Genomic DNA, 14,318 nt, shown 5'->3' with positions numbered 1-14,318 from the left:
CCGAGGCGCTGGCGGTGTTACGTCGACAATGCAAGGTAGCGGAGAGAGTATGGCGCGCGAAATATGACCCAACGGCTAAATTAGCTTACAGGTCCTTGGTGAAAATTTATCATCAAGACATCCTCTCTGAGAAGAAGGGATATTTCGCGAGAAAAATTGAAGCTGCCTCTAACTCTTGTAAGGAGCTTTTTGCCATTGTGCGGGAGTTTACGATGTCGCGCGTTGCGTCGACTCAGTCCCCCCCCCTTGAATCTTGGGTCAGCGCAATTGCTGACTTTTTCACCTCTAAGATTCGACTGATCCAGGATTCTCTCCCTGTGCAGGAGTCCGAGGTGCCCGACCTGGCGGAGAATGCTCCGGCTATCCCGTTCAGTGCAGGCTCGGTTCTGGCAGTTTTTCCCCTTCTTTCTATGACCTCTTCGCTGGATTTGATGGCATGTCTAAAGTCTGGCTCCCCGCGGGATGCCTGTCCCGCCAAGTTTGTGGCGAAAATGGCTGCAGCCATTAATCCATATGTGAACCCCCTGCTGAACTGCTCTCTTGCACAGGGTATGGTTCCTCAGTCATGGAAGCAGGCGATGATTATTCCCCTGCTTAAAAAGCCCGGACTGGATGAGGAGGTACTGGCGAACTACAGGCCTATCTCGCTTTTGCCTGCTTTCGCTAAGATTATTGAAAAACATGTGCATAAGGTGCTTACCGATTATCTGGAGTCCCATGATCTACTGCACCCCACTCAGTCTGGATTCCGCTCTAATCTCAGCACTGAAACAGCACTCCTGGAAGTTTCAGAGGCTATTAAGGAGGTGCTGGATCCAGGTGGTAGGGCGATGCTGGTGATGTTAGATCTGTCGGCGGCCTTTGACACCGTCCCCCACGAGGGTCTCCTCGCAAGACTTTTTGAGATCGGTCTGAGGGGGACGGTGCTCAATTGGTTTCGTTCATTCTTGACAGACCGCCGACAAACGGTCTGGGCCTCTGCTTGCTCCGCCGAGATGTCGCCATTGGGTGTCGGAGTCCCCCAGGGCTCAGTTTTGAGCCCGACTCTATTTAACATCTTTATGACCCCTCTGGCGGCTCTGGCGGAGTCTTTCGGGGCTCAGATCGTTTCCTACGCGGATGACACCCAGCTCCTCTTCACCTGTGAGAGTGGTGCGGACTTTGATGGAGGGAAGATCCGGGGTTGCCTTGAGGCTGTTTTTCAGTGGTTCCAACACAACGGCCTCAAGTGCAACTCGGATAAATCCGAGGTCCTCTTCTTCGGGTGCAGTTTAGATCCGGACTGGAAGGTGTGGTGGCCTGAGAACATGTTTCCACCAGTAAGTTCGTCCCAGGTGGCTAAAAACCTAGGGATTAAAATTGACAACGGCCTGACATTACGCTCCCAGATAATCGGCCTCACTGGCACTTGTTTTGGCCTGCTCCGGATGTTGCGCAAGTTCCTCCCTTTATTATCGGAGGCGCATAGGAAGATCACAGTGCAGGCGATAATTGGCTCGAGAATTGACTATTCGAATATTCTTTATCTCGGCCTGCCAGAATATCTGCTTCAGCGGCTGCAGGTGGTCCAGAACTCGGCAGCACGGGCTATCTTTGGACTACCTCGCCGTGCCAGAGCCTCGGGCCTCCTGCAGGCGCTTCACTGGCTTCCCGTTCGGAAGCGGATTATCTTTAAGACCTTGACTCTGGCGCATAAAGCTCTGCATGCCTCCGGAGCAAAATACCTTCAAAAAAGGTTGGCCTTTTACCATCCAGCCAGGCCCCTGAGGTCAGGATCTTTGTTCCTCGCCGTAGTTCCTCGGGTCAAAAGGGCGCGTATTGGAGGCCGCTCTTTTAGATTGCTGGCTCCTCAGCTCTGGAATGCGCTGCCAGTGACCCTGCGCAGTATTCCAAACCTGCTGGCCTTCAGAAAGGGGCTCAAAACTTGGCTTTTTACTTCTTAGCTGCTTCTTCGGGTTTCTTCTTCCCCTTTGTCTGGATTCTTTTCTTTGTTTTTTATGTTGTTATGTTATTAGATAGGTGTGCAAACTAAAGCGCCGGGACACTCTTTGAGTAGCCGTGCGCTATACAAAACCAAGTATAACATAACATAACATAACAAGACGACCTTATAAAACTAAGTTCAATGGCACTGCAATTGGAGAGACATACAGAGAATGCTGATGGCCGTTCTTATCAGAAGAGTGTCCGACTGGAGAGGGTCCTGGAGAAGCTGGGAGTGCTCTTCAGAACAGTATTTTACCTTTTGGTTCAGTTCCTGGATACCAGAGGGGGTCCTTTCTCCCAGCCTCCTCGTTGAAAGGGTACATCAATCCATGGCCGCCCGGCTACCAGACCGACACCAGGAGCTACCCCAGGCTATTTATTCTACGCCTTCTTAACTACGTTGATAGGAAGGCTATCGTTGGAGAGGCCGTCACCAACGACTTGTGCTGATCGAGTCTAACCAGGTGATCCTTTTCCTGAACTATGTACTACGAGTGCAGCAACAACTACAGATCTTCATGGAGGTGAAGCAGAAGCTGAGAGCGTTGCAAATGAACTATGTGCTGCAGTACCCAATCTGACTAAGATGATTTACTAGGGAAAAACACATTTTTTCGATGCTTCAGAGAAAGCATGGCAATGGGCCACAGTGAAGCCACAGCTAACTAAAAGGTTCACCGCAGGGGCTCCCCCGGAACTCGACACCTAGGGAAGGGTCCTGCCGCCCAGGGCCATCAGAGACGGGTAAGGTCTGTGACTACCCCTCATAGATGAGGCTGGTAGAGGCACCAGGACTCTTCCCCATCAGGAGAGAAGGAAGACACTCGGATGGCCCAGGGTTCAATAAGCAGGGCATACTATCGCCCGACCTCCTGACAACCTCCACCAGACACCAATCCAGAGGAGTGACCACGTTGATCAGCATGAAGAACCTGAGGAGGGCAGGTGGTGGGAGGTTGGCCAGTGGGGAGCTACAAGCAAAGCTGTTGACTGAAAAGACTAACATGCTGGGGGAGAAGGCCCCTGAACAGATGTGTTGAGGAAAAAAGTCATGTGGGGGTATTCCATTCACCAGTGGGTTTTTTCCTACATTATATTGGGGAAGTTGCACTATGGAGTGGCAGATACGTCCACTGTAAAAGTGTGGGGAGGAGGCATTTGTCCACGGGTTACATTTACACCCCGACACATGAGACAGTTTTTAAACTTACATTGTTGTGCTTGATGTTTTTTCACTTGATGTTTCAAACCACTCCTAAAACACCCACAAGAGTAGCAGATACCGGGACCGGTAAGAGTCCTGGCCCTGGTTATACCAGAGGCATTAACTAGACAGTGGGTGCTCACCACAAACCGGGGTTAGGAAGACAGTTACCCTGCCAACGAATGACTGCTACAGCAGTGACCTCTTGTGCGTGGGAGGTACCCATCACCAAATACAATGATTCCATACCCCCCCTACAGAACAAATAACACAACCCATCTCACGATCCTATTGTGGAACGTTAACCGCATCCTGAATAAGCTTAAAAGAGGGGTGGTCGCACAATACATCAAGAAACAATCTACGGATGTGAGGTTGCTCCACGAGACCCACCTGGCCAGAAACCAGTGTCCCCGCCTTAACAGGGGACAATATACTGTATTGGTCCATGCCAATTAGACCAGGGGATAGAGAGGAGTTGCAGTCCTAGCCAAAACAAATCCTCAGTTCCAAGTTGTGCGGACATGGCATGACCCATTGGGCAGATTTGTAGGTGTGTTCGACACTAGAGCCTGGATAACGTTTGTAGTAGACTGGCAGCTGACACCCAATCCAAACAATCAGATATGAGTCAATAAGGACAGATTCACTAAAAGAAACTATGATTGTATACACAAGTATTAAGTACACTAGAATACCATTCAGGAAGCTCAGCCGCTCATTGTCCAATACCTAATTGATAACTATATCTGCTTTGCTGTGGCGCGAATTCCGCCGCTGCGTACACGCCGTCATGAGCACGGAAGAGGATATTACAGTTGAAATACCTTTCCCTTGTTCCTGACTTGCAAAACAGCATTATTCAACTGGCTATGAAGTGCACAACGACTAATGCGTTACATTGGAATATCCAAAGCAATTCTGTAGACTTATGAATCAGAGTGGAGCATAATACATTTGATCACAAACACCACAATGACACTTTGATCAATTAGAATAAAACAGTGAAATAAAGGCCCTTCATCCCTGGGTCGAACTTAAGATGGAACTTAACTTATCCACAGTGCTGGGAACCCTCTCCTTTCACTTGAGTCCCTCTCTCGCGCGCGTCACAGCCAAGGAACAGCACAGCCAGGGAAGCAGCTGCATGGGCGATGGCAGTTTGCACAAGTCCACCTGCTTGCTTTAATCCCCCACACGTGCCTCTGCGCTTAAATATCCTGAAGCTTGGCTTGTTTCAGATTCTGTTCCTTTCTCGCAATTTCTAGCTGTGTTATCAGTGCGTATCCTTTGGCTGTCCTGACGCTCACTAATCATCTCTTTGGACATTTTTTGGCCTTTTCCTGAACTCTTTCTCAGGGTTAGAATAACCTTTGCCTGCATCTCTCCCGCACTTCATGCTTCTCGTAGCTTCTTAGTGTATAATAAATAACATAATAAATAACATGCCAACCGCAGATAAATTTGTCTATGGAATGCTGAAAACAAGCTTGGAAACAAAAAAGTGAACCTTATGCGCTGTTCAGGATTCTTGCATGTATCACCGCTCATCCACACTGTTCAAACTAATTAACCCTTCACGTCATAATGTCTTACGCAAACTATCCCTATACTACACAACGTTATTGGCACCCCCATGACCACCTTGCCTTCATAGGCAGGTGTTTGAGGCTCTGAGCCCAATCCTGCCGGAGGCGACCGCTGATATACACATAGTGGGCGGGGCCTTCAACACTTTAATGGACTGGTCCTCCAAACGCCCAACACTTGTGCAGAATCCATCGCCACTAGCACAGTTTGCATTTGCAATGGGTCTCTTAGACATGTTGAGAGCAAGACGCAATGAAGAAAGGTCCTACTCATTCTTCTCTGAGGCTCACAGATCATTCTCCAGACTAGATTACAAATTTGTGCCAATGAAGGAGTGCCTAGATAATATAGCAGTAGTATACCTATCCAGAGGCATTTCAGACCATGCTCCACTTAAACGTTTGCTCCGGGCTCGATCTGGGTCATAGGGGGGCTACGTGGAGGCTCAACAGCTGGGACCTTCAGGACAGGGAGGTAGTGCGCGAGCTCCAAATTGACTCCTAGCTTTACTTGCAGGAGAACAAGGACTCAGTGAGCTGCCCAGTAATACTCTAGGAGACCTTTCAGATGGTGCTTCGAGACAGAGCCCAAAACATGGTTTCTCGCAAGAAACCATGCCTTAAGCTCAACCTACTAACACTAGAGCACCACATCCGGACCAGTGGGACGAACTATGCAGCGTCGGGGAACAGGGCGCAGCTGAACTGCTTGTAGGCCCTAACAAGGTAATACCACAGCCTGACTCGTGACTTGGCTAACCAATAGTTCCTAGCTACCCAACGAAGACTGTATGAGGTACGCACAATATCGAACGGCTGCTGGCATGGCTTAGTAGATGGGTAATTAGTGGCCAGATGCATAGGAGAGTTGGAGACGCCGAACGATTCCCAGATTATGATGGATGAGGGCATAGTAGCGGGATTTGCACATTACTACCAAAAGCTTTATAGGCAGTGGGCCCTGGCCTCGGAGGCAGACCTTAAGGCCTTCCAGGGGGAGATAACCCTCCCACGGCATTCATTGGAGAATATGAGAACTCTAGATCAGGAAGAATCTCCCTGAAAGAATTAACAGAGGCACTAGGTCTGATGCGGTCGATGAAGACGCAAGACTCTAGTGCACCCCAGTGAAATTTTATTTTAAAAAAATATATACTTTTCGATATTGGGCCCTTACGTTCTTTCCATGTACATAAAGTCCCTGAAGAGGTGGTAGCTCCCCTCAGACCTACATACAGCAATGACAGCGGTGTTGCTCAAAACTGGAAAGTTTGCTAACAACTGTTATTCATATAGGCCAATCGCCCTTTTGAACACAGAGGTAAAGATCCTGGCTAAAGCACTAGTGATCCGACTAGCGCAAGTTATCCCAAAGATAGTTCACTGGGACCAAACAGGGTTTATAACTCAAACAGCTATGCAACACAATGTCTGCCTTCTCCACTGATGGCTGGACTATCAAACTGACACACAGCTACCCCTTTGTGATTGTATCTCTGGAAGCGGAAAAGGCGTTTGAGTCTATACGGTGGTATTATCTCTTTCGGGTCTAGGCCAGGATGGGAATTGACCCAACTTACTGTCTCTTGGTAGCACTCATACCTCAACCCGGTGGCAAGGTGAAAGGCACCTTCTCTGAGGAGTTTGGACTGGAGGGAGTACACTCCAGGGAACTTCCGTCTCGCCGCTCTTGTTTGCTGTGTGTCTGGAGCCTCTAGTCTGCTGGCTGAGCATCAGAGGAGATGTGATAGGCTTTCCGAAAGTCACAGGAAGACTAGAGAAAGTTTCCCTGCATGTGAACGATATATTATTGTACCTTTCCAACCCGGATGTTTCGATCCCGGTGGTCCTTTTGGTGTTGAGAAATTTTGGGAAGTATGCGGAATACAAAATCAAATGGAATAAATCAAGACAATACCAAATGGCTGCATGGCCCCGGAAATATTGATCCCACCTCAGATGGTGACAACCAGAGAGGGTTTTTGCAACCTGGGGTTAGAAAAAAGGCCTTCTAAATAGGAGTTCTTTGAAGAGAACAAGGAAGCAGCTTATCAGACCTTGTAGCAGGACGTCAGCCATTGGAGGCAATTCCCACAGTTGATCATGAGAAGAGCAGCCCTTTTTAAAATGATTACCCTAAGCAAATTTCTGTATGTGATACAAAACACCCCATGGCCAATACCCAAATAACTTTTTAATAAAGTTGACAGTACGCTTTGGACCTTACTCTTAGGCAGGGGAACTCCGCGAGTTGCCCTCCGAACCCTGCAGAGAAACGTGTATAATGGTGGCATCTCACTTACTGATCTTAGGGCATACTACTGGGCATCCCAACTCCAGGCAGTCAATAAGTGGGGCTTCATAACCTCGATCTGACCCAGTGACGCGAAAGGAGAGGACAGCCATGGAGTATAAGTCCCATGTGCACTACATATATGGCACAAGATTCTGTTCACATTTACTTGGCCCCACAGAAAGTACCCTGGAGACCTGGGACAAAGCTGTCACCTATGTAGGTTAGAGAGATAAACTCTCTCTTATGACCCCCACACTGGGTCGGGGACACACTGAAAGGGCTCAGAAGGCCTTGAAGGAAGACCCTTTGGGACATGATCTGGATCTCAAAGCTCGATGAGCTGGGTGGGAAGGGAGTGATTAAACTTCTCCAGGACCTACAGGCAGAGTACTACCTACATGACACACACATTTTCTGATACATTTAAATACACCATGGCCTTGCAAGCAGATGAAATACCGTGGGACACGCTGTATGACAGGAGCCCCCTAGAAAGTAGGATACTCTGGGATGAAATGCCCTCAACAGCCATTTCATTAATGTATTGCACTCTCCTCAACAATAGGCCAGGTAACCTCTGTTCACTAAGAACAAAGAGAGAAACAGACCTGGGGCCTCGTGGACAACATTGACTGGGAAGCAGCACTGATGCACTCCCGGGAGGTGGCAATAAAAGCAAGCTTGATGCTCATACAGCTTAAGGTCCTTTGCAGGGTATATTATAATAGATTGCATTGTTCGTGATGGAAAGGGCACAAATCCTCAACTGTCTACGATGTGGCGAGGACGTGGGCACGTTTATACATATTATTTTGTCATGTCCACTCATATAGGCCTACTGGAGGGTGATAGTTGAAGAGCTAGCGGATGTTCTGGAAGCTGATATCCCTTCCACGATACAGTTCCTAATTCTGGGTAATGTAGACCTTCCCAGAAGGCAACTCATACTATGTGCCCTGGGTTTCTACATAGCAAAAAGGGACATAGTCAGTAAATGTGAAGCTGTAGTCTCCTCCCCCCACAAAAAGCCAGTGGAAGACCGGCTTGATGGGCTGCATGGAGGCAGAGGGGTGGTTTAGGAGGTGAGGGGTTGCCCAAGGAAATTTCAGAAAGTGTGAAGACAATGGCAAGCCAACCATAATCTAACCTGGGAAAGCCCAGCTTCTTGGACCGATCCACCATGAGCTGGGTAGAGCGGGATAGCCAGAGATGATGGGAGGCTGAGCTAGAGCTTGGACGCCAAGGGTCGGGAGGATAAAGTAGGGAGGAGATCCAGCCTCCTGACCCGCCGCTTTTTTTGCAATAAATACGCTTGATGGCAATTGTAAAAAAACTACTCATGCAATTGTAAAAGACTACTATGGGGATCTGGTAATTACTACATGTGAAAGGGTGGTATGTTTTATTTTGTTGTTTTTGTGAAAAACTAAAACTAATAAAAAGAACTAAAAACAATTGACTTTGACTTTAAAACTAAAACTCACTGTCTTGTTAACCTTAATCCCTACCCTATTATTTATCGTGTTATCCTAATTTTAATTAGATATTGCTCCCAATTTTTTTCAGTGAAATTACTTTTTCAGCAAAATTAGTTTTGGCTGAAATGTACAGAATACAATTTTCTCCCCTTTAAAGTGTCAGCCACGCTAGTGTTCGCTTTACTACTGAAATACTGAAGTTAGTTTTTCCCATAATGTTTATATTTTAATTTTGAGGATAAAACTAGAAAGATAAAACATTTATAGTTGCATGAAATGAAATGTTGGGGCACTGCCCCTTCTAGATAACGCGATTCATCTGCTACATTTCCCCTGTTCCACCCTTCCTACCACCCAATCTCTACATCCCACCCCAAAGCATGTTCCTTTTACAAAATGTCCCATCCGCATCACATATAGCATAAATATCCACCGCTAGCATAATCACATCAGTTAGTCTCGGTTATCGAGGGTATGCAACTTCTGGATTTTTGTCTCGATAGCGAAGCACTGTTTGCCAGCCATCCAGTATTTTTGACTTACTGTCACCGATTCAGGCTGTGGTTCTTTCCCTAGTCCTTACATCCTGTAGTTTGTTGTATAAATTCTCCAGAGTTGGAGGCTTTGCCCTCTTCTATCATTTAGCAGTAATCATTCTCGCTGTCAGTAATATCGGAAATGAGAGGACTTTTCGCCTAACTTGAGTCTGGTTTGAAAGACATGATTGTTTCAGGAGTTTCAGAACTGGGTAGCTCATGCTCTTTTATAGCAGGAAGTAATGATCTACTTGTAGTTCCTGTAAATAAGTTAGTTTGTCTAGCATTAGGTTTCAGCTATTCCTTGTCTGCTCTTTTCCTGCTTTGAGGGGATGTGTTAATCGTAGCCATGTCTTTCAAATGACCCCCTCACCCCTTCTCCGCCACAGACACAAACTTATCATCTTGAGTTGTAGTTCTTATGTTCATTTCATTTGTTTATCTGCTTTCTCTCATTGTCCACATTTGTTTCTGAGAGAGTCCTAACACTAGGCCATTCGTACCCTGAGCCACCCTTATGAAAGTCTTGAAGGATAGTCTTAATCTAGTTTGGGGTTCCTTATTAGAGAGACCAAGTTTCCTACAGTCTCCATTCCTGTAATTTGGATAGGTACGCCCCCCTGTTCACTTCTGAGAAATTTGTAGATCGCTTTTAGTAGGCGTGGATATGTGGTAAGCATTTTTTGTAATCCTATGATATCACTCGTATCTAATAGGGTCTTGTGATGTGGCTTTTGTGTAGGGTCTGGAGCCTTTTTGAGCATCCCCATAGCATCCCAAAGAGACTATTAATGCGTGGTCCAGATGAACCTACTTACCAACTTTTCTTAGGGCCATTTCCCCCCATACACTCACTGCCTTGGGGCCTTGTGAAACAGGGACATGACCTCTGTCTCAGGTGCGTTAGCATTTCAGCTGCCATTCTGCATCATAATAGATAGATAGATAGCTATAGATAGATATCATCTCTGATTGCACTATTGTACTCATCCCAGTCAGGAGAGCCAGGAAGACCTAAAGTAGCCCGAATACCACATTCATCTTCAGGGCTGCACACCTTCCTACCCAAAAGATATCTCCACTTTCATACACACATGCACTGGTATATTTGCAGAATACTATTTACTTATGTGAATCAGCCTGTTGAATGGCGATTTTAAGTTCGAAACTCAGTGACCTGGTTTGCTACATCAAACCAGCTGTGCCTATTTCACCAGTTCCTCGTATTGACAGTAAAAAATAGATCTGTGCCTTAGCTTCAGGTTACATACAAAATATAAGCTAACCTTTGACTAATGCAATGCTAGTTTCCACTACAGATGGACCTCTTAATAGGCAATCCACTACATATTTTGTTTTGGGTAAAAACATCTAATCCAACTAATGTGTATTTTGCTCGTTTTTCACATTTTTTAAAGTGTTTAATTTTACAGAGCTGAGCTAATCTATCAATCTAATATTTACATATTCTTTCATAATTTATTTTGTATACTTTCATTTTGTATGTAAACGTTACAAATGTATGTGAGGCATTTTCTTCGAATCCGAAGGTAGTTCTGTAAATGAGAGTACTGGGCTCACCACAATGTTTGAGTGTCATCAGTGATATCACACTTCAATTACATACAGCATCCACTCCCTTTTGGGCACCTGCATCGAATCACCCACATACATTGTTGTTATGTTTATGGCTGTCGTGCTTCACAGTAAACTGTTGATGCCAATCCATGAACAAATACAATTGTAGAATGTACCAGAATTCCTTCTTTAAGCATCAGTGTGCAGAAGAGAATGTGAAATGCCAAGTATGAATAAGAAAAGCAAAAGTTATTCAGTAGTGTACTATGTAAAGAAAAAGAGTAGAAGCAGAGCAGCAGAGAAGAGCAGAAATTAAACCAGGGGCAAAACTGTGTCAGCTTAACGTTCCTGGACAGCATATCAGATGGTAGAATGCAAACGTTAAGCTGATAGATCAAGACCATAGGTTTATTTGAAAGTTGAGCTTGCTAAGTATTGGAGAAGAAAGAGGAGGCCAGTTGACACCTGGCAGAAGAGAAGAGGAAGAAAGAACCTAAACATTGATGAACAAAGCTGTAAACGTCTGATGCGCTTGAAGGGCTGATAAAGTAGGTACGCAGATCAAGAAGTGTAGCAGTATATTGCACAAATAGAAATGAAAAAGGCTCATCAAACTAGAAAGAAAATTGCGAAATGACATGGACAAACTAAAGGAAATATCTCAACAGAAACTACTTGATGGTAAAGTAGACTGATAGTCGCGGTTTATAAATAATATATATAAATACATACTTGAATCTACGTCTTATGTGCATGCTGCTTGCATTGTTCGCCGGCACTGGGGTGCTTGGAGGTGGTAAGCATTGTGTTCTGCGATCTGCTGACATGGTGGTCTCTTGTGTCTTTGATCTTAGCTCTTCCCCTTCCCGGATGTGCTTGAGTGCTGTTTGGTGCTGCTGCACATTGGATCTCAACACCCTGTGGATCTGCCAGATGATGTAAAGCTGGCGGCTCTGGACATCCTGCGGAGGCACAGCAAGGGAGTGTCTGTTTACCACAACGCCTGCAAGAAGTTTCTTTCTGGAACATGCTAACTATCTTGCAGCATGCAATGCATGTTTGTCTATTTCCTTGGAAACTGCATTCAGAGGTTCACCTGTTACTCCTGGGATCTATTCTGTGAACTGTGCATACTCATTGCCTGTGCCATCTTACAATACTTTTTTCCCCTTCCCAGTTTTACAGGTTCCTACCCATCCGTCAATTCTGTCTACAATCTTTTCTGTACCAGAAATCTGAACAGTAACCTGTCTCCTATCACAATAATGTTACACAGAACAAAAACTGTCTGGTTCTATGTAAGATAATTTATTTTTTCTACACCCCTGCGTGATAATAAATGATGCCTATTAATGTGCACATGCTCATGGCCAAGCAACTGTGAAATGATGGAATACTTTAATAAAGCCTGATTCCATTCTAATGTGTTCATTTTACAGCTGAGATACTGAGGTACAGTGTGGTCTTGACCATGTTACAGTAAAGTGGTTAGGATGGCACTTGAAACTTCTGACTTCAAATTAGTTCCTTTAAGGTAGGACCTTGCGAATGCTTCTGTGTAAAAGCTGGCATCTATATCAAATGTCTTGAGAAAGAGAAGGGGAGATACTGGCAGCTTCCATTCCTCCTTCAATCGGTTTAGTATGCAATCATGTGATCAACACCTAGGAAAAATGGTGTTCCAAGCAATTGTGGATATTTGGAACTGCGTAAGCATAATTTAAAAAGATTTTTAATGTTCACAGTGCAGGAAGTGACTAACTCTATGCTCTAAATGCAAGAGTTCTAAACTGCATTTTGAGTAGTGAGGAAAACATGATTTCATTAATGTGTTTGCTTATTACACGCATTTTCTCTGCTGCTACATTTTCATACCTTTTTTTTAATTTTTTTTACAAGTTTCATAATTTTTGAATGGAGAAATATACCGCAGTAGCTTTCATAACATGTCATCAAAGTTCAGTTTTCACTTCAACATTACACATAATATCATTCAGTAGAAGTCTTCATTGGCCCTACTTTCTATTCTTTATTGAACTATGCATTACCTACATAACAACCCATCTTAGCAAATTTCTCCTATGATGCTCTGTAGGGTAAACCTATTGTGCCATTGTTAAAAGTACACCTTTCTTCAATGCCATTTTTATTAAACTAACTATGTACATGACCTCCAGAAAATAAAGATGTGAGGGGAAGGACAAAAATCACCCCAAAATCAAATAGCACCACAACCCTGCACACGCCAAACCAGGTTAATCCCTACAAGCAAATCTGTACAGTCATGGAGGAGTTCTTGTGCAAAGTATTTGTCTTCTGATCACTTTTATCATCGACTAGTGAAGTACGTATTATGTCCGATGTTCTTGTGAACTCCAATTTACCCTTCCTTCTTCTGGTCTCTCTAAGTAATATACATTCATATCCTTCCCATACAATTAACTTCCTTTTCCAACCTTCATACCTAGGTCCCACTACAGATATCCGTTTTATCGCTACTTAGTTCTTGGCTGTGACTAGTGCCAAATCTATAAACCTGGTTGTCGGTTTACAGTTTTCTGGGGTGTGGCTATACACCCATACGTCTCAGAGAAGGTTATATGTCTATCAGTTGCTACAGCAATATGGTCAACGAGCTCCTCCAATATGCAGCAAAATTTGAACTGTTGCAAACCAAGTGGTATTGGTCTGCCCACCCCTAGGGCATGTAGCAGGTGCACCTGTGAAGCATTTATTAATTCTGCGCAGGCTAACATAGGCCTTGTGAATATGGTTATAATAAGTCTGCTTAAAGTGTACGTTCCATCAGAACTTAGGGGCATAAACCAGCACATGTATCCAGTATTCTTCCCCAGGTGGTTTGTTCATATTTTTCGGCCACTTATCCCAGAGTACATCCAAAGAGCCATCAGTGTGTTTTATCAGTGTGTGATACAATAGCATTATTGCCCTACAGCTGTCCGAGGTGTCATATATCATGTGGAGGCATATATCATGTGGGAGGTTTGCTCGTTTCGGTCTTCCATGTGTCTTTCAATGCTGCCACTACAAAACCATTCAACAGGAAATGTCCAGGAGGCATATCAAATTCACTCGTTAACTTCTTGTACCACATGAGTTCGCCATCTCTAAAAAGGTGTCCATATTCTTTACACACCATGTTCCATTCATAATTCCACCCACTGTCCTTTGTAAGACAAAGCTGGCAGACAATTAAATAGGCTATAAAGTGTGTAGAGGACCACCACACCTAACACAGATACAATACAGCACCTCTCTTTAACCGCCTCTCATCCATTGGACAATTTAGAACATTGCTACATGACCCACGTGCTGCACCACCTCCCCTGACTCATACACCTTCCGCCTCAAACACACACAAAAAATATAAGCAACATGCCACACCTCACAACTTTGCTTCCCCATGTCTACTTCACTACAATGTTACACCACCAAAGCAACACAGCACTTCTACTCACTCTCAAACACTATCTCCAACACATACACACGCAGACCCATTAAAATGCCTTCTTAGCAGGCTGGATGAGGAACACAATTCAGAACAGCTACACGATTGCTAGCCTAATACAGCTAATACCAGCACTAAAAACACACCTGCTACAAACCCACACAATACTGATCACTCTTCTA

At 44.9% G+C, this 14,318-nt stretch overlaps 1 protein-coding gene across 3 annotated transcripts in view; it reads left to right on the top strand.

Annotated features, from left to right (window-relative positions):
- GEMIN5 (gem nuclear organelle associated protein 5) overlaps positions 1 to 12,090 on the top strand; it is a 384,438-nt gene extending 372,348 nt beyond the window's left edge. For all 3 annotated transcript variants that reach the window (XM_078653694.1, XM_078653693.1, XM_078653695.1), the window contains one exon: positions 11,522 to 12,090. In XM_078653694.1, the coding sequence (XP_078509820.1) occupies positions 11,522 to 11,701 (180 nt within the window). In that variant the 3' untranslated portion in view covers positions 11,702 to 12,090. The remainder of the gene's footprint in view (positions 1 to 11,521) is intronic.
- Positions 12,091 to 14,318: the final 2,228 nt, after the last annotated feature.

Source organism: Lissotriton helveticus, chromosome 7 (genome assembly GCF_964261635.1).
Source record: "Lissotriton helveticus chromosome 7, aLisHel1.1, whole genome shotgun sequence".
NCBI classification, from domain to species: domain Eukaryota; kingdom Metazoa; phylum Chordata; class Amphibia; order Caudata; family Salamandridae; genus Lissotriton; species Lissotriton helveticus.
Note: the sequence above shows the minus strand (reverse complement) of the source record. Positions and strands in the feature narration are given on the sequence as shown.